This window comes from Larus michahellis, chromosome Z (assembly GCF_964199755.1).
Source record: "Larus michahellis chromosome Z, bLarMic1.1, whole genome shotgun sequence".
Taxonomy (NCBI): domain Eukaryota; kingdom Metazoa; phylum Chordata; class Aves; order Charadriiformes; family Laridae; genus Larus; species Larus michahellis.
Window position 1 is genome coordinate 40841975 of NC_133930.1, and position 21169 is coordinate 40863143.

The window sequence follows — 21169 nt, forward strand, 5'->3', positions numbered from 1 at the left end:
TTTAACAGTTATGAAGTCAATACAGAGCTGTGAATTACGTGTCGATTCTGCAAGATGAGCAATGTATCTTTGAAATGAGCTACAGTTAAGCTCTGTTCTATAAATTAGTGAAATGGTGGTGTCTTCAGAGAATTGGAAACAGGCGTAACTACTTTTCATCTGATTTTGAAAACTGCTGAATAAACTTGTGCACTATTGAGCCCTTTGACCAATTTTACCAAATGTTTTTCTGTTTTGAGGTTGTTGCCTTAATTTCTGTGAAACAAAAACTTTGTTCCAGTCTGCACAGGTGGAGTTTTCTTGTATACATATTCCAGTGTTTATTTAGCACCTGTAAAACTTGTGTTAATAATTACTTGTTTTCAGTCTTTTGTTTCTCATTCTTGCTTGGACACCATGCTATATTATTATTTTCAGTCTGCTTTTATTTAAATATTAGTTACAGAAACAAAATATTTTGTGAACAAGCTAATAAATTATAGCTAAAAGTTTATGGAGACCTTATCTGAAAACACGAGTAAGCAAATTCAAGTTGTTATTTTCTTAAAGGTGTTTCCAGTTATTCACTTTGACTTTAAATGTTACGGTCTTTTTATTGTGTTATGTGGTATATTTATGTTTTCTGTTACGAAGTCAGTCTGATTTCAGTCAAGATTAGAAATTTCATATCTCAATTTTAATTAATCTAAAAGATTATAAAGGTAGCAATATAATACTTCTAATAACCAACTACTTTATGTCTCAATCTCATTTTTATCCTTTAGTTACACCTAAGCTTTTCACTCAGTACGGGTGGAGAGGACAGTAACAAAGAAGAAAGAAAGAATGAATTGATACCACTTCAGTCTTTGAATCTCCTGCTGAAAAGTATAGGGGCCACCCTCACGGATGTACAAGATGTTGTCTTTAAGTAGGTTGAAAATATGATTGTAAGATTACTTCCAAAGATTAAGCCAATATTACATATGTTAGATTTTATTTTCCTTGGCATAATAACGGCTTACTTTTTTTCTTTTCTTTTTTTTTTAGGTTGGCATTCTTCGAACTCAACTATCACTTCTGTACTACGCAGCAGCTCCAATCGGCAGTTGTAAGACATTATTCAAAACAGGTTGGAATAAATAAATTTAAATATTTCAGTAAATTTTTATTTTGAAAGCGCTACTGTGCCCTTTGGTTCTATGAAAACAAATGAAATTCAACCTTGTATGTTTGTGCGAAGGTTAAATACATAAACACATACAAAACAATTACTCATTAGTTGGATTCTATTGCCTTTATTTTTGTCAGCGAGTACTGTTTCCAAATTATGACTAGAGGAAAAGTGGCATGGATAACAAAACAACTTGCTGGAATGGATAGCGGAAGCAAACACAATGCAGCTCTGATAGAGCAGAATGGGCATCAAAATACTAATGCTTTTTCTTGGACATTAGTAGTATATGAATTATGATCCTTCTTTGACCTTTGTGTACTGTTCATGTCCTGTCATCCAGTAGGCATGCTTTTGCATAAAAGAATTAGTCTTCTTCTATCCATCCATCATTAATAGTAAGGGATTCTTTGGACATATTAATTTAGTGCTCTGTCCATCTTTAAAGGAGAAAAAGCCTTAACAGGATTTTGATTGGGGAACAAGTTATCTGTTGTTCTCTGACCCTTCCTTTTCCCAGAGGGAAAATTTGCAGTCTCCTAGGAGATGCTCAACCTTCTTTTAAAATTGAATTACAAGTCATATACATGTAATTATAATGTTTTGCAGTCACAATCAACAAAATTTTCTCAGCATATGCAAACAGACTGAATTTTGTCCTGTGGTACAAGAGAAATCTAGGTAATGTGCTTGCTTTGTAAAATCTCAAGGACATTAATGTCAGTTATTTGTCAAATGCTTGTAAGAAGTAACATTTATTTGGCTGACTTAGTATGATTTACTTGCTGTAATATCCTTTTTAATATGACTACTTCTACTTTTCCAAATAATTAAGATGTTTATATTAAACTCATGTTACTTTCACTTTTTTTTTTAACCTGGGTATGCTACACTGTTTGCCTTTGTTTTAGTGTAATTTCTAAAATATTTTTACTAATAACTATTTTTTTAGGCTATTAAACAGATGTATGTTCTTATACTTGGCCTTGATGTCTTGGGTAATCCATTTGGATTCATCAGAGGTTTGTCTGAAGGAGTAGAAGCATTCTTCTATGAACCTTACCAGGTAAAAATCTCTGTGGCCACCTTATGAAACTTCTCACAAGTAGATAGATTGAAAATGTGAATATTTAAAACCTTTTTTTGGTTTTAAATTTAGATTTAGAATTGAAAATTGAAAGTTCCAGGAAAAGTTACTGGAAAACTCAAGATAAAAACAAGAGAGTCGGCCATTTAACTTAATTCACAAAAGACCATTCCTTATGGTTCCTATTTTAAAATAAACTGCCTTTTTTTCTCATTTGCCTTAAAATAAGCAGACTTCAGGGAATGAATTAGGATTCTAAAACAACCTTGCTCTCATGGGCACTTTCACACTTTCTCATTTGGTCTCACAGTCTTGTTCTCTCTGTTATATATAAATTGCAATACAAGTGTAAGATTTAAAAAAAAATAATATATATATATAAAAATACAAAAATATTATTTAAAGCTTAACATGAATGCATCCTTTTTTTTCCTTAGGGAGCCATCCAGGGTCCTGAAGAATTTATAGAAGGAATGGCACTAGGACTTAAAGCACTAGTAGGGGGAGCTGTTGGTAAGTTTCAGCGTTATAATGGTGGTATACTTACTGGTAAGCAATATAGGTATTTGTAAATTGCATTGGCATTTTACTTTGATTTATTTTACAATAGGTGGATTAGCTGGTGCTGCATCGAGAATCACTGGTGCTATGGCAAAAGGAGTAGCTGCGATAACTATGGATGAGGATTACCAGCAGAAAAGGAGAGAAGCAATGAATAAACAGCCCACTGGTCTGAGAGAGGGCATCACTCGTGGCGGAAAAGGATTAGTTTCCGTAAGGAGAAAAAAAAATTATAAAAAGATTAACAAATTTCATGCAGCCAAGAGTAACAAATGTGGAGGCTGCCATAGTCACAAGAGAGTTGTTAGTCTTTATTTTAACTCTGTTTTTGCAAATATATGGCCACAGTTGAGCGATAGTTTTAAAGAAGAAGATACAAGGGTAGAAGAGAAGGTAGGAACTGTGAATCAGATGCCTCTAATTCTGTTAACTTGTAGTGAATTTTAGAATACTCCAACACATTTACTTTAGGGTATTCACCAATGAAGCAGTAAGAAAAATCTGAAAAATGAAAAATATAATCTGAAAGCATATTTGTAATGTTTCTTTTGTTTCTCTTGGTTGGTAGGGTTTTGTCAGTGGCATAACAGGAATAGTTACAAAACCAATAAGAGGTAAGTTTAGGTCTTCTGATGCGTTAACTGTTCGTATGATGGTAAATTCTTGATATTTATGAGACATCATAAATCTGAGTTATAAAACTTTTTGACAAGATTTTATATTCCTACTGACTTCTAGTTTAAATGTTGTTTATGTGAACTTTGTGTGAAGACTCTGTAGTTGCATATCGAAAAAGTTTTGTAATTAAATGGGAATTAAGTTTGTTAAGATTATAAGAAAAACTCAGTGTTTTATAATTTGCTGCATTTTATCCGTTTAGGAGCTCAGAAAGAAGGAGCAGCTGGTTTTTTCAAAGGTGTTGGAAAAGGCTTAGTGGGAGCAGTAGCTAGGCCTACTGGAGGAATCATAGACATGGCAAGCAGCACATTTCAGGGTATTAAAAAGTAAGTAAAATAAGTTTGAAGAGTGACATATGGCATGAAACAGACAATAGTAGTAGTACTACCTTGTGTCATTGTATCACTTCTGTATCACTTTGTCATTAACACAGATGAGCTAGTCTTTCATCAGGAATAGTGTGGTGAGTAGGACTAGGGAAGCGATCATTCCCCTGTACTCGGGTCCTTGTGAGGCTGCACCTCAAATATTGTGTTCAGTTTCGGGCCCCTCACTCCAATAAAGACATTGAGGTGCTGGAGCATGACTAAAGAGGAGCAATGAAGCTGGTAAAGGGTCTAGAGAGCAAGCCTTATGAGGAGCAGCTGAGGGAGCTGGGGTTGTTTAGCCTGCAGAAAAGAAGGCTGAAGGGAGACCTTATCACGCTCTACAACTGCCTGAAAGGGGGCTGTAGTGAGATGGGAGTTGGTCTCTTCTCTCAGGTAACAGGCAACAGGACAAGAGGAAACAGCCTCAAGTTGCACCAAGGTAGATTTAGATTGGATATTAGGAAAAATTTCTACACTGCAAGGGTTATCAAACACTGGAACAGGCTACCCAGGAAAGTGATGGAATTGCCATCCCTGGAGGTATTTAAAAGACAGGTAGATGTGGACCTTAGTGACATGATTTAGTGATGGGTTTTTTTCAATGTTAGGTTGATGGTTGGACTCAATCTGAAAGGGTCCTTCCAACCTAGACAATTCTATGATTATATAGTAAATAGTGTCTTTTTGAAAAATACACAGTTTAATACTGTGTTTAGTGCACAGCATTTAAAAAACACATCAAATCTCAGGTATTTCTAGCTTTACCAAAGAAAGTAGTTTAAAAGCCTTAGTGATCAGACTTCCTTCAATTGCTGATTTTTTTTTTTTCCTTTTACTGCAAATATACAGGAAAAAAGGACTTCTCAGCTGCATTGACTTTTTATATTATTACTACTATGTGAGATGAATTCCAAGACTACCGGGTCATGCCAGGATCTGTCCTGGTTGTTCAGACTGAGATCTGTGTTAGGACTGCATATTGAATATTGTATAGTCTCACTTTAATAAACCCATTGCTGTAGATTATCTCATACTGTAATACGTACAGAAGTAGGAGAAAGTGTTTTGAGAGGGTATTTAGTAGCATCATCTGAATACAGGTATTTAATGGCCCTGTTCTTCTCAGTGAGCTAGACCTATTTTGCTGCCATGAGATTGCCAGTCTCTTTTGTGTTCCACTTTAAGTTCTTTAGCAGTGAAATGCAAGAAAAATACAAGGGCAGAAGTTCTGTATGGCACAGATGTCTTTAATTTTGAAGTTTTGAAGTACAATACTTAAACACTAATCAAGTATTGCAGGCATATGCTGCCCTGTGCCATCTAATTTTCTAATAATCATTCTCTGAAATAGATTTCTGAGTAAAACTATTACTGTTTCATAGAATATCTACTCAATGTCTATTCATATGCAAAAGTACATACATAGACAACAATTGCTGTGCTAGTACTTGACTTTAATTTGTATTTAAAATAATTTACATCTTTGCTAAATATTGTAGCTGAGTAGAAATATTGACACATGCCTTAAATTTGCTGCTTTATTGTCAGAGTTGCAGATTCATCAGAAGATGTGATAAGCTTGCGCCCACCTCGCTTCTTTGGTGAAGATGGAGTTATTAGACCTTACAGATTAAGAGATGGAACTGGAAGTCAAATGTTACAGGTGAAGAAAATGAAAGATAATTTGACATACCTTTTAACTCATCATATGTTGAAATAAATATTTTACAGAATTTCCCAATTCTTAAATTCCCTACCATCCCTCACCTAGTAGTCAAGAAGGTTCATTTGATTTCTTAGGCTTATGACCACTTTGGTGATGTAGTTTCTGTGATATAACTTTTGAGAATGACAGTATAATTTATACCAGTATATCTGTAGAGGTTTGTGCAAGATGTTGAAAGAAGAAAAAGGTTTGTATGTGTAATCAAAAAGGTTTAAGTCTTCAGTTTTTACTTTTGATAAACAGTGATGATAAACACAAAGGTGCCTTCTTCAGTAATTTTATAGTACACATTTTAAACAGTGACTTTTTAATCTCAATTTTATGTAAAACAGCATTTTAAACACTTAAAATAGCTGTATTTATGTCATACTACAGACATTGAAAGAACGCAAACAATTTTGAAGTGGAATACTGTTTTCATGAAGAACATGCTGAGTAGCTGTTATTCTTAAATAACTCATCTGCCATTTAAGTAAATTTGACTCAGAAATCAAAGTGTAAATAATTTCAACTGTTGTGCAGCTTACAAAGTTTTTATTTTTCTCTGTTAGAAGTAAAACTGCCTTTTAGAAATATTCAAACATAAGAAATAAAGTAGTAATTAGTGATTGCATGAATGTAAACAGAATTTTTAAAATACACATTGAAGGATTCACAGCGTGCCAGAGAAATGTTGGAGAAGGCATACAGAAATAACCTTTTTGGAGAAGTAGATAAGAATGAAGTACAAAGTAGCCTTTGGAGAGGATTTTTAGAGTATTTTGAGAATTGTCACAGCTGTTTGTTTCATTTTGAGTTACAGTCTGGTTGTTTCTGTTTCTTCTGCATTTTATTAGTGTGTCTTTGTTTTCTGGTAGAAGAGGATTGTCCTATTTGGGGCATCTCGGCTATGTTCGCCATACTATTCACTTGTGATCTAATTCAGCAGACCGTGAAAGTTTTTTTGGTAGTCAGTAGTATGCCTCTGCCTGCCTTCTAATGAGGTAGCTTTAACCAATTTAAAGCTAGTGTTATAAAGCAGTATTACCTTAACTAGAGCATAGTTAGGAGCTACTACTGATGAACAGCATAAATTTATTGCTAATCTTTCTCTCTATTTGGTATCCAAAGCATCCCCTTTTCTGTTTTAAAGGGTACCACTAAAACAAATTCTAGCAAGCCAACAGTGTCAGCTCTAATGTGCAGACTTCTCTAATGACTTTGCATTGCTTTTGCTTCTTAAATTTGTACGTTTCCATTTTTTTTTTTTCTGAGAAATCTTTAAAAAATTCTGCAATCCAGTATGTAATTCTGATTTTTCTCTGTTGTGTGGTTGAGTACGACCACCTTCCACTATCCAACTTATAAAAGCATAAAGGTATTGTCTTGTGTAATGCCTGTCATATTTTGTGAGGGCAGCCACCATTTGAAAGTAGCTAAAGTTGAAAAATTGTGTGTTTCTCATTAGTTTTCATTCATGATGATTCTAAGGCAGAACTACTCTTGAAGAAATGTTTTGAAACGTCCAAACAGGGTTGTAATTCTCCCTGTAGACAGTCAAATCAGAAAATAACGAATTTTTTTCAGTAATTTTTTTCCAGACATTAATTTCTGATATAGTATGTTTGATGTCTTAATCTTATCCTACCTTCAAGTGTACTAATGTTTTTGGTTCTTAATGTTTCTAGTTCTAGACGTATTTCTTTGTTTTGTATGACAGTGTATCACATGTTCCCCATCTGAAGCAGTTTGAATAGCATGATATATTCTTATGGGGGGAAAAATATTCTCCCCTTTTTAATTAATTCTATGCATACAGTTCTGGTGACTGGCCCTGCTGCAGTCACTGTGTTGTAGCATTTTCAGCAAACTACTGGAGTAGATTAGAATAACGTTCTTTTAGTGATTTAGAGATTGTATATGCTGAATAAAAAAAAAATTAGGATGTAGGTGATTTCGCGTGCTCATACTCTGTCCTAAACTAGGATGTTACTTCAGAATTTGTTTTCTGGGGTTTTAGTTTGCTTTGATTAACACATTTGCCAGACAAACTAATACTTCTAAACTAATTCTTTTGCTTTCTTCTTCCCTTACCATGCTTTCAGAAAAGACAGGCCTACAGGGAATGGACTAAGACTCACAATAGTAGTGATGATGATGACAGTTAGGATAATACGGACTGTAACAGATATACATGGCCTTTGTCACGTTCTTTTGTCCTTTAAGTATTAAATGTTGCTGCTATATATCCCACTGGGAAATTGGGGATGTCTGATATTAAATCATATTTTTAAAACTGTGGAAAAAAAAAAATGTGGGGAAATAAACTGTATGATGATGAATGCTAGGCAAAGGAAAAAAGTATATAATAAAAATCATCTTACAGATAATACTGGAAATGGGGTGAAAATATTATTGAATAATATGAAGAAATAGAAACATCATGACTTAGTTCATTTCCAGATATGTTTCTATCAAATGTATTTATTGGTTTTGCATTTATATGTGTTTGACAGGTTTTATTTATAATTTGCTAGATGGAATGCTTTTAAATGTGTTTAGTAAAACTTTACTGAGTTGTACAGTCATTATTGGTGTCAAAACGCTGTTTGACTGCTTTATTTCATATTTCAAAAGTATTTTGTCTGCTTTTCTTTTTAACAATAAACACGTCTAAAGTATATCTAAAATGGATTCATCTGTTTTGTTCCAACATTGTTTCTCATGTTTCCTGGAACTATATTATATGAAAACACTAAATGACCTATAAAAGTATTTAAAAGATAAAATACATATATTTTGAAAGGAGCATTTAACATAAACCTTTCATCTTTTATTTATCATTTGTTTTACTGTGATTTTTAAATACTTATTTTGGGTATCCTTTGGAATCCTTAGATGTGTGAAATAACAGTTTATTTAGTTATTTTTGATTGTGACCATAAATTATTTGGTTGTTAAATGAATACTTTTGTTTTCATAGCAACAAAAAAAGTAAAAAATCCACTTCAGAACTAAACCCTGTGGAAAATCATGGGTAACTGGGGAAAATACCAGCACTTCTACAAGGCTTTGTGTAGTAAAACATATGTAACATGCTGAAATATTTAGTTTTTTTATTATACACAGAGGAGAAGCAACATTGAACCACTATAATTCTGTATTGTAAATTCTACAATATAGCTTTACAAGTTACTTGTTTCTTTAAAAATTGTTTTATTCTGTATTCACTGGCATGCTTGCACAGTTTTCTCATTCTTTTTTGTGATTTGTTACTAAATTTAGGTTTTAGTTCTGCATTTTAAAGACGTCTTGCAATAGATATTTATGTATCAATAGTTCTTACTACAAGTAATGGAGTAAGACTACTAAGTAATAATTCTTACTGCAATCCATGTAGTAAGAATTAACTCTTCTGCCAACATCTGAAGAATTAGAATTGCTCTAAAGCAATAAGAGCTTCTGAAATGTTTGCATATTTACCAAAGGTGATATTGTGTACTTCATTGTCCATTGCCTTCCAGTTGTCAAATTTCTGAGGGGAAAAATCATTAGAATCTGTAAGACTGCTTATTCTGGATCTGTGCCTTCAAAAGCTGCTGTACAGTGTGATCTCTTGGGCAATGAGCCAAGGAATACATGCCTGTAATCTCCCAGACAAAAGAGGGGACAGAGTCAACTTGAGAGCTTGTTTTAGCTGAAACTACTGATTGCTACAGATAATGTATTGCTACTTATTTTGTAATACTGTCATCTTGAAAGGATGTCTTGCAGAAGTAGATGAAAGCGATGTGTTACTGCCTGAAATATTGTGGGAAGGATTTTGAATATTTCAGATACAAATAGATCTCAGGTATTTCTTTGAAGAATGTTGGAAATTGTTTTGAACTTCAATCTTGAAAAAAGACACGTCATACCTAAAACTTGAGGAAATTGTTAGGTACAACTTTATGAAAAGTTTAATGCTGCATTTTATTAACTTTGCTGGGTTTTGGGAACTTTGAATATATTACCTGACATTTTCTTTTTGACTTTTTAGTGCAATTTCTTTTTATCCTATAAAATCTTGTTTTTCTTGTTTAATGATCTGTCCTACAAGACAATGCATGCCAATTTTGTAACAAAACATATATTTTCCTCATTCTTAAAACAGCTTTAGAAAGAAATGTAATAATTTTCAACTGAAAAAGCATCCCTGCAAAAAAAAGTTGATTGTTAGTAATAATATTTTTCTATGAAATTGACATAACATTTTGTGTTTTTTAACTTACAATTCTACAAATCATTACAGAATGTGGAAGTAAAATGTAGCATGAATGGTAGTACTTGCTGGGTCAGGTATCACAAATTCAAGTTCCACCACAATAAAACTAAAGAGAGTTCTTTTTTTATTCAGTAGATAGAAAGGTTGTAGAATGCTAACTAAAAATAAATAAATAAATAAACAGTAAAAAACTTTGCCAGTATAGTTGGCAAATATGATCATATACCTTACAGTATTTTGTCTCTTTCATGGAGTATAGTTCTATTTTTCTTCCCCTTGATTTTAATGTATTTTAGTAGTTTAACTTTTGGCTGCACAATTCCCCACACCCACACACCCCCCCGCCACTGAGTTGTTCACTGGTGAATTGAAGTCCAGTCCTGTGCTGAAGACTCCATGACTAAGTGCCATCCTTTCAGCTCAGGTTGCTGAGTTTTCTGTTGTCAGCTACAGATCAAGATGATGATTCAGCTTTTCCCAAGTATTTAGTTTTACTCTTTTATTGACTTCTATAATGGTCACTTGAATTTATATGCTTTCTACTTGCTGAGGTGAAGAATCGGCTGTGCTCTTTATCCTTGATGTTATCTGATACATGCCTTTTGATCAGGGTTCTTTGGTCTTTTTGATTTCTCAAGACACTCTGTAGACTTCAGTCAGTGCAGAGGGATACTGTAGACAGTTTTGGGGATTATTTAAGAGACTGTTTATATCTTTGTTTTTATTAGTCATTTACAGAAGCTATAGACCTGCCAGAAATCACTGGTCTTTGCCCTTCCAGGGAATAAAGCTGAAAGATAGGCTAGTCTCATGCTTATGAACGTAAGTCATTAACACTTGCACCATGAGATCAGTGGAGTTCTCTGTGTCTCGGTGCCTAGCCACAACCAAAATAAATTCAAAACCGTTTTTTAATTTGCCTTTATAGTGCATGAGCTTGTGAGGGCTCTTTTACAGTGTTTTGTAAGCTTGCTGCCCAGCTATGCTGCAGTCAGTGTAAGCTTGTCAAGAAAGACAGTCCTTCAAAGCTGTGCTTCAGTAGTGTGTCCTACTGTATTGGAGGTGTTCGGCTTTGAGTTCAGTGAACCATTTTTGGTTGTGAGGTAAGCTTCAGATGGCAGAATGTTGGAATGGGTTGAAAAGACCCTTGTTTCTTAGTATTCAAACTTTAGTCTGCCAGGAAGAACATCTGAGGAGTGGGAAAAATGTCTCATACTCCTCCTTTCTCTCCTTCCCTCACCTCCTGCCATGGGCTTGGGTTCAAATCAAAATATAAACATCCATATTGTCAAGTACTCTAAAACTGAGATTTCACTTCATAAAATTATAGGGAGAAATTCTTTCCAAAGTTCAAAGTAACTTCATTTTTATTCAACATTGTCCTGACTCTTACCAAGCATCCATCTAACCTGCTGCTCCTTGATTGAATCATAGCTGTCATTATCCACCCTCCTTTGGAAAACCTGTTGTGTCTAGGTTGAAGAAAAGAGCAGGATCCTTACCACTTAAATGTGCAATATTTGGACATAGCCATTGCCAATACCCAAATAGAAGTCTTGTGTATATTTAGAGGAAGCTGTCTGAGACTAGCTAACACCAATTGTTTCAGAAGAACGTGGAAGCTTGTGTGACTCAGTTTCATTTTAGCTTGTTTGTGATCAAAGCATAAATGCTAGTACCTGGTGGAAAAGCAAGCAAAAACTAAAAGTGTCCTAGGCAAAGTGTACACCAGCTTGTTTGCTGACAGAGAATACACAAAAGAAAATTGAAATATTTTTCCATTTCCCTGCTGATACAGTAATCACTTCAGATGCTACAAATCAAAGAACTTTGGTTGTATTGGCAAGAAAAGACAAAAAAAATCTAGATGTGGTCATCATAATGGAAGTGTAAATCAATATGGTTTCTCCATTCAGCTCATCAAATGAACTCTATTGGTAGTCAGATCAAAATTGATCAAGATGGTTCTGCCAGTCAGTCGTAAGTAAATTATATTTCTGTTGTGAAGCAGAAACTTTGTGTTCTGAAAGAAAGCTGCAGTCCTAATTTTTACTGTCCTGCACACTGGCCCTAGATTGAAATGTCAGCCTTGACCACAAATTGTTGTTGATTGAACAAAACCATGTTGATTTCAGAGTAGCTGTTCAGCATTGCTGAATAGAATCTTGAATTTAGGCACGAACACATTGTGGACAAAAGCTTTGCTTTTTGTAGAATGACATTGTGCATTAGGGTAACTGGAATGAGGGAGCAGGCAGTAAAGGATTAACGTTAGCTCTTATTAATAGAGGATGAGGAGAGAATTTTGCATGGCAGAAAAAAGGAATGTTTTACATGTTATTTTTTTCTTTATTTAAGTTTCCCCCCTCTTTTCACACACATTTGAGCAAGATATAACAAGTGACCTGGGTATTGCTTAGAATTATTAAGTGTTTCTGTGGGGAAGATTTGCTATGTAATTATACAAGGTTAGCCTGCTGAAAGTAACAGTTCTACAGCTTTTGAAGAAGTCACCTTATAACTTGAGCTGAAAGATAAATTCAATCTTGGAAGTTTTAGCAACAGCAGTGAATTTCCTTAAGGACTCACACATTTGGACAGTAATCATTTCATAAGGAAATGCACTGGCAATCTAAAATCCAACTGAAAACTTCAATCTGAACACCTAGGGAGAAGAGTAGCAGATTTATAACCAGTTTTTAAGTAGTAATGGTCTTTACTGTATTTTTTCTTTTACATGTTGTTTCAGTTTAGATGAGTTCAAGAAGGATATCAAACATTCTGACTTCTGTATCACACACACAATAGTAGTATTTTTTAGAACTATAACCAGAAGGATCATAGATTTTAAATTTTGTCTCCATTACTTAAAACTCTGCTCTGTTTCATTTCTAACTTTTTCAAAGGTATCTGTGCTTGCTCCTCAGTAAATTTAGATCATGTGGTGTGATTGGGCATCTTTCCAAATGCGGAGTTGCCACTTTTAAGACACTGAGCATATTTGCATATCCTTCTCTGCACAAATGATCACATCTACTGTTAGATTATTGCAGTGACATCTAAGCATTTGTACTACAGGTGAGAATAATTTACAAAGTAGAAGATTTGTGCTTGGATTACTTCACTATTTACAGATGCTGGAGTGTCTTTTTTTCAATAGGTTCATTCAATTTCCATGTCTAGTCAATGAACTGTAACATGAATGAAATCAGGTTATTAAACCTTTTAGAATTTTAAATATGGAAGTTGTGTTTTTAAAATTAGTATTTGTTTTCTTACAGTGGTGAAATTAATATTGAACAAGCAACGATTGATCAATGTTTAGTTTCATAGTTTTGCATCACCAAACAGTGGTCCAAGCTGCTGTCTTTCTCCAAACAATTAATAGCTACATACTGTAAAATTTAAAAAACATATTTATGCATCTATATTTAGGGATCAATTATATATCCATTTATGTTTGAGTTGTATAAGGCACTTTGGTAGCAGAGCGCAGTAGTGTCTTGCTATAAGAATTATCAGCAGTAAATTGGGATATCCCTCTATGATGTATTTCCTAATGAATAGGTGCAAGTCAAATGCTAAAAGGGATAAAGATTGTAAATGAAGGGTAGAAGAACCTAAAGGCAGAAAATTTTTAAGTAGTTATTACTCAGCATTGGCGTAGATACAAGCATTACCTTTGCAAGTGGACTGTACAGCCTTTTCCTGTGCTTTATTTTGCAATTAATGTCTGCTGTCTACAAAACTATAGAATGCAGGTAACTTGAGTTTATAATCTTTGACTCATAGCTAACAATGAATAGTTAGCTCAGCACGTACCACATGGTAACAATATCTTTGTGCTGAGCAAATTGCTTGTTTGTGTATCTTAGTAGAATGAAATATTTTTTGTGGAACCTGGTGGACTTTTTTGTTTAGGATTGCAATCTATGTGATAGCTAAGTACTGTACTTCAATAATATTTTTCATAATTCTCAATTCATTACCAGTAAACTAAGTAAGTTATAGTGGATTGACATGACTTGTTGAAAATCAACTATCGAGCTAATGAAAAGATAGAAGGAGGTAACCCCCTCTCTTAAGTCCCACTTAAGGAGTATTAACTTTTGTACTGAGAGTCTTACCTTAATACTATGCAAAGCACAAGAAAGTTGTCTTCTTTGATGCAGGAGAAAGACTAGGGATCCTTTCCATCCTAATAAGGCTAAATTGCTAAATGTTTCTCCCGTATAATTGCTTCTAATAGAAGAGAGATAGTGGTCATACTTTGCAATATTTATAAAGTGTTTGGTCAGTAAGAGAAATTGCTAGCTTTGTCACAGAGCCCTGCAGATTAAATGCCACAATGTGTAGTTGCTACCTCTACTGAACCATCCTTGCTATTTCCACAGACATTATTTCTGTGAGTTCCTGTCGACCTTTTCTTCCCTTTCCCTGTCTTCCTTGCTAGGCCACTAACATTGAAAATCCACTGGGACATAGACCAGTAGACTGGTAGCTGGGTAAGGTCTCTTATTCGTGCTGTCTGTCCATACAGCCTCCTCTGTCTTCTAATCATCCAAAGTGGTGTGTGCTGGAACCTTCCAGAGGCTACATTGAGAGACGATTTTTTCGTTATTTAGTTATGAAGTAGGAGCTTGGACCTAAAAATAAAAGGCAGGGAGAGACTCAAATTGGAGGCATGGCAATCCCTAGACAAAGCTTGAATAAGGAGTTTCCAAAAATAAATAAAAAATTAATCTGTTTTCCAAGCCCTTATTTCCTCATTTCTTATGCCATTCTTCTTGCTGTATTCATCCTGGCCCAGACACTAGGTCTTGCAGAAAGAAATTCAAGCAGTGACTTATGTAAGTAGGCACATGATCAATAGCTGTGATTTTGTAGCCCAACAGAGTTGGGGAGAGAAATTATCTGAACTTTGAGAGCTTTCTGGAAAGCTGTCTTTTGGGAATCTGTTACTCAAATGTTCTTGCATTTTAGTCACTAAAGAATTGGGATCTTTGAGGGAAGGTATAATTTAAAAAAAAATAATGTTTGGGGAAGTGGAGTTATCCATGCGGACAAATTTGAAGTTGTAGGGCACACCTAATTGAACGTCTTTATCATTTTAGCGTGGTGGTGAACACTCATTAAATGGTTTTGCTATTTTAACTGCGTTGAGAACTAACCTATGTGTTTTTAAATATTGGCATACACATCTGAAGCAGTATGTTTGTAGTTAAGGGTTTATTGAATCATACTGGTTTGTAATAACCTCTTTTTGCTTCCAGTTTGTAACAGATGGGAAATCTGCAAGCAGTCATGTTGCTATTCCCAACTAAGAGGCATCAGTCTTAAATCGGTTGCTAATTTAATCAGTTATTGCTCAGAACATCAGAAATCCAATGGTTGCCAAGTCATGTTAAATCTACAGAGCCTCTGTTTTTAAAGATTATTCATTCGCTGTCATCAATATTTAAAATGTATTGCCCATTAAAGAATATTCTGCTACAATATTCATGGCAAAAGAATAACTAAGTTCAAGGGCAAGCAAAAGAATTCGGAGAAATGCTAAGCATTACCTCAAGTGCCTTATTAGGTCCCACTGTCTACATGCTAGTTTGTTCTTGTATACAGTTAAGTATAGATGTATTCTTAGAGTTAATTAGTCCAACATTTTAGAGGTGTCTTGACATAAATTAGGAAATGAATCCTTATTTCTTTTGTTGTCTCAGAACTGTATTAGCAGAAATTTGGTGTGTACTGGAAATGTATAGAAAACTGAGTCCTGAAAAGTTTTGAGAAATTGTATCGTTCCTTGCTGGTTTTGGTTAGGATTGATTTTTATTTGAATAGCTGCATTAACAGCAAACGGATAATTCTATGTAACTATGAACACTAGCTGTCACAGATCTGTTAGTCATATTTTGACTTTATGAAAGTTGCGTTGTATTTAAAAGTATGTGCTATGTGCTTTGTTATAATTTGTACTTTTGGAGGATCAATAGATTTTAAGCACAAAATTAGTACATTAATTTATACTAGCATATTCAAAGCTATAAAACTTTGTTTCTTTTAGAAAATTGAAAACGGAAGATTTGCAAAACTCAGATATATTGCACATGCTATGGTCAACAGTACAGATCTATTAATGGTAACAAAAAGGTAAACAGTTTTGACTCTGAATAATAAGCACTTAAAACTGTCATCAAAATGTGCATGCCTTGGTAATTGTTCATCAGTAACTGTGCTTTGACAGGTCTGTCATTATGTATGTAGATAAAATAATTGGGAAAGCATGCTTAATGTGCTGTTAATAATCGCGTTCAACAGCAGCATTGTTCAGCACAAGAATATGCTATTTTGAGTGTCAGAGTAATTTCTCAATTTAAGATGAGAAAAGGAGTGTTGGGTTTATGATTTCTTTAGCTGACAAAGATTTGTTATAAATCTGTTTAGGCTGTAGTCAATAGGACTGTGAGATTCACTTATAAATTAGCATATTGAAGGGGAAAGGGATAATGTAGGAACAGAGTCGATAGTGTCTAATAATGGAGTAACAGGCATCCTTCTCAAATGGAAAGCCTGTACAACTTTTTGTAAAAATACATCTAGAAGTAGTGTTATGGTTTTGCTATGAAACACAGTATTTTAAATAAGTTAGAGGAAGGTTCAAAGTTCACTCTTTTAGAAAGTATGCTGTATGATTGTTATATATCATTAGATGAGAACTATTTTGGAGCAATTAATGACTTCACTAGAGCTAGGGTAACTTGATAACATTTAAATATTTTTACATGAATTTTTAAATTATTAATTTTATTTTCTGGCGCCTAGTGGTGTGTTATTTGTGACTAAAGGGACTTTTGGACAGCTGACGTGTGAATGGCAATACAGTTATGATGAATTTACCAAAGAACCATTCATCGTTGATGGCAGGAGATTACGCATTGAAGCCAAGGTATGTTAACATAAAAATGTTTTGTTTCCTTTTTGTGTTACTGTTTATAAAATGGAACTTTGAATTCCTGATCTCTCTCCTTTGAATTCTTTATCTCTCTTCTAGTTGAGATGCACTCAGAGAAGGGAGTTGAAATTTGGCATGGGCAAACTCCTCAGATAACTAGCTTCTGGCTGTTCTAAACAGAATGTTGCAGATGAATTTATTCCTTGAGTCCTGGGAATTTTTTGTTGATATGCACCAGTTCGTGATGTATTCATAGTTTGGAAAATGGTGATAACAACAAAACTTTCTCAGAAGATGGCTGAATATTTTTTTACACACTCTGGCACAGTTTAAGTATGCCAATATATGGAATTCTCCCTTGTTGCGATCCCAAAGATGCAAATATACCAGAGCAATACATCTGCATGTGCAAATGGAATTTTTTTCCCATTTGCTAGTAATCAAATTCTTCAAAAGTATAATAAGGTATTAATATCTTCATAAAAACTGTAATGACATATGCTTATCCCTTTTACTGCAAGTTGAAAACTGTTGCTCTCAGTTGAAATTTTTCCTTTTAAAAAAATCCCCCAACTTACTTTCCCTGGTAAACTAGCAAAGGACGTAAGGAGAAAGATGACTGCTGATGACCAAATGTACTTACAGAAGTGAAGTTCCTTTAAAAAAAAAATAATCTTAAATTCTTTTTGAGATGGTAACTGAATTTAATTTCAATCAGGAAATTTACTTGACAGTGTTTTGTTTTTTTCATGTTTTTAATAAGCTTCATGTGCGTAATTACACATCTTGGTTGTCAGGACAGTCTTGACAGTGTACAAAGTCATTCAGTTTTTCACTTAGATTATTTGTTTCTATTGCAGAGAGCATGAAAGGCAGAGCCAGATTGGTTTGGAATCCTCCAAACTGGATTTCTGACTGCAAGTGAACTTTTACAGGATGCAATAATTCTTAGAGTTTCTGCCATTTCAGACAATGCTAAATAACATATCCATCTTTACCCCTACACAGCAGTCATTTCAGAGTCCATTCACATGTTTGCAGTATGCTCTTTATTGAAATCTATGGTTGAAAACTGTATTTTGCAAAGCACTGTTTATGTTCTATTTCTGAAACCTAAGTTGCTATTTTCAGTACCTAAGACGACTACTTGCAAGTCAGTATTGGTGGAATATCCACCCAGGTAATGGCTTAAAGGAAAATGAGAAATTACAACCTTAGGGAGTACTAGATTTTGTTACCCCTCATTCTCCATTATCTGCCTTCCATTCCTACACACTTTTATAGTTCAGTCTCCAGGGACTCCATGGTAAAAAGGGAAGTCTGTTATTGCTGGAGTGATCCACTCTGCTGTGCTTTCATGCAGAAAATGAAGTTTCTCAGGTTGTGTGCATGCGATGTGAACATACTCAGATTAGTATAATGGGTATGCGTTGCTGTCTGAACCATATAGCTGCCTTAATGGTAAATAACTTAGTCATAAAGTTTGAAGAAACTAACTTCAGTTTTGAATTGCTGTTTTTTTTTTTTTAGGAACGAGTTAAGTCTGTGTTTCATGCCAAAGAATTTGGAAAAATAATTAATTTTAAAAGTCCAGAGGATGCTAAGGTAAAGTCAAAATAATATCACAATACTATTGCTGTGCTAAATTTGGCTTAAAAAATGAAACAGAGATATTCTTAACCTGAAACTACTATCTGTATTTAAAATTCAGTATTTCCACACAGTGGTTACACAGATGGAAATGACAATGATCTATTCAGTATGGAACTTCAAAAATACTCAATTCCAACACTAAACTTTTCCTTACATAAATCTTTGGAATCATAAATATTTGTCAAATGGATGATTTAGCAGTATTGCTAACAAAAACTAAACAATCAAGAATGTGAACTAAAATAGTATATTTTAATAGAACAAGCAGTTTTTGTAAATTACTCCTAGTTTTATTCTGGGGAACTGGGGGGGAGGTGGAGGGTGTCATTCCTCTGTTCCTCAGAATGCGGTTTTGGTTGAAGAATGATGAAAATCCGTAATAGTAACACAAACAGTTTATTTGATACATGATATTACTACTATTATTCATGCACCAGCTAAATCAGGAACAATTCCAAAAATCAAATTAGTGTATCAAATCATGTATGCCGCAAGTCTTAAGCAAGGAAACAAAAGCTGAAAAAGTTGTGTGCACTTTTCAGAAAAATGTTGGTTTGTGTATTTTCCTAGAAAGGCCTGTGAACTTCACAAAACCAAAAGGAATGTGAATATGGGGGGGAAAGGTCACTGTCAGACAGGCTTGGTAAGAAATGTAGTTTTATCGTAGAGAAGGAATACTGAACAGATTCACTTAAAAATTGTCATCAGGGCCTTAGGGGCTATCCTACAGACAGTAAATCTTTGAGAGTCACTTCTGGGCTGTTTAGGCCTACGGTTCACTTCTGCAATGTGTCGCTTGTTCTTGTGTATATAGAGAGACAACACTGAGGGAAGTGTTTTAGGAACAGTGAAAATGAAACTTGCAGCCTTTACAGTTAAAAGGGTATGAGGTCATTTCAGTGACACTGTTTTGTGAACATTGTGTCAGTCTAGTGGACACTACAAGGCTGTTCCGTCTGTGAGAAGTGCCATATTCTGATGTGAATAGTAATTTCTTGAACAGCTAATTCTTCTTCCAAACTGTCAGCATCCTGGTAAACAGAAGCTCTGGTTTCCTTCAGGGGGTGAGCTTGTGATGGGGAGGAGGGGATCCTAAAGCTCTATAACATAGAACCTGTTCCAGTAACAGAATCTGATTTGTAATAATCCACTCATCTTTCTTGCAAGCATTATGCAGCTTTCTCATGGCAATCCCTTTGTGTAACTTCATCTCCTACCCTAGATTTCCATGTCACTCCCCTTTACCCTCCTCAATCCCCCCAGCTTTTTTTCAGACTCTTGGGAAACTGATTTCCTTTCCATGGTCAGTAAACATGTGAATTTGAAATTCCTGAAAAGAAACCAAATCCATAATAGTAAAATAGTTAAAGAAAGTTAAAAAGAATAGTTAAAGAAAGCCTCTTCCTAAATAACTGTATTATCACATTGCTGCAACCTATTCTTGTCCTCTGTCTTCTCCTTGCTTCTCTATTGTCATCTGTGATTTGTCTGGAGTTGTAGACTAATGCAGAGCATTAATAATGATGTGGGTGAAATGATGATGTCATAATTTAAAAAAGAAATTCATTGAAATACAGAACAGGAAACTGAAATATCAACCTAGCTAGTTTCATCAGTTTGGTATGCAATGTCAGATATTGGTACTTAAATGCCTTTGTTTTCATGTAAGAAAATCAGGGGTTTATAATCTACATAGAATTTTGAGCACTGTGTTTAAAAACTCATTTAGGAAGAGATCAGGTAGTGAAGTGTCCAGCCACTGCAATCTAATTTTCAGCTGCTTTGTATGGTTTTTACCAAGGAAACATTTTTATTTTTTTCCTTTTCCTTCACACAGTGGATCCTTTCTAAGCTGGAAGAAGTGAGAGAGAATCAGCCAAAATTGTAATGAATGGAGAAGCACGAAGATCAGAACACTGAACAGCTACCTTTTCATTCCTCTTTAAAAAGCAGTACTATTTGAATATCAGCACAGAAGCAAAAGCGTGAGGGTAGGAAGATTTATGAAATTATTTACTATGGTCACAATAGCCTATGGCTGTATCACAAAAATAGATGACGTTAAAATACCCACAACCCTAGCAATCAAAAAAATTCTGCCAAGCCTGGGCTTGTTTTGTTTGTTTTTTTAATGTAAGAATTCCAGATTTCATTTTTTATAAATACAGTGTAAAAATAATTTGGTTTATTATTACTTTTGATATTGAAATTGAACTCTGGAATAATTCTTATGATACTATTCAGAGCAAATCTTTCAGTTCTGATTTGATTCTGAAAATTTAGTTTGTGTCTTAGTTTTCATATGACTTGAGGCTGTGCTGAAATTCAAATTTCTTTATCAAGGGAAATGTTAACTTAATAATCACTAGTCTTACAACTCAAATTCTAAGAAGGAGGCTGCTGACCCAAGAAGTCTAATTTAGATGATCACAGGAGCGGCTACTTAGTTAACAATATTATTTTCTTTTTGTAAATGAATGGACCAGGTCACAGTGAATTTACAGTACAGTATCACTTTTAGTGTGAACTTTTTTATATTCTACTCAAGGAAACGCAGCACGTCTATCAATATTCACAGAAAGTATAACAGTTTACAAAAATATATGATGGGGAGAATTAATATATCTGCACTAAAAATATTAATTAAAGCCTATTATTTTAAGTAAGTGTTATTAACTGTCTTGCAACTAAAGGAGTTTATGGGGTTATAAGTGCACTGTTGCATACCAAAAATAAATGCCTTGGATTACA

The 21169-nt window shown here is 34.3% G+C and overlaps 1 protein-coding gene across 4 annotated transcripts in view; it reads left to right on the top strand.

The window, feature by feature from the left end:
- Positions 1-21169, top strand: part of VPS13A (vacuolar protein sorting 13 homolog A) — a 106077-nt gene extending 84908 nt beyond the window's left edge. For 2 of the 4 annotated variants that reach the window (XM_074570812.1, XM_074570811.1), the window contains 12 exons: positions 765-910; positions 1030-1111; positions 2106-2219; positions 2678-2753; positions 2851-3014; positions 3370-3415; positions 3682-3805; positions 5396-5510; positions 15878-15963; positions 16636-16759; positions 18296-18370; positions 20256-21169. In XM_074570812.1, coding sequence (XP_074426913.1) covers positions 765-910; positions 1030-1111; positions 2106-2219; positions 2678-2753; positions 2851-3014; positions 3370-3415; positions 3682-3805; positions 5396-5510; positions 15878-15963; positions 16636-16759; positions 18296-18370; positions 20256-20306 — 1203 coding nt within the window. In that variant the 3' untranslated portion in view covers positions 20307-21169. Of the gene's footprint in view, positions 1-764; positions 911-1029; positions 1112-2105; positions 2220-2677; positions 2754-2850; positions 3015-3369; positions 3416-3681; positions 3806-5395; positions 5511-7657; positions 8653-15877; positions 15964-16635; positions 16760-18295; positions 18371-20255 lie in introns of those variants that run through there. The other 2 variants (XM_074570815.1, XM_074570814.1) reach the window with 1 other exon arrangement.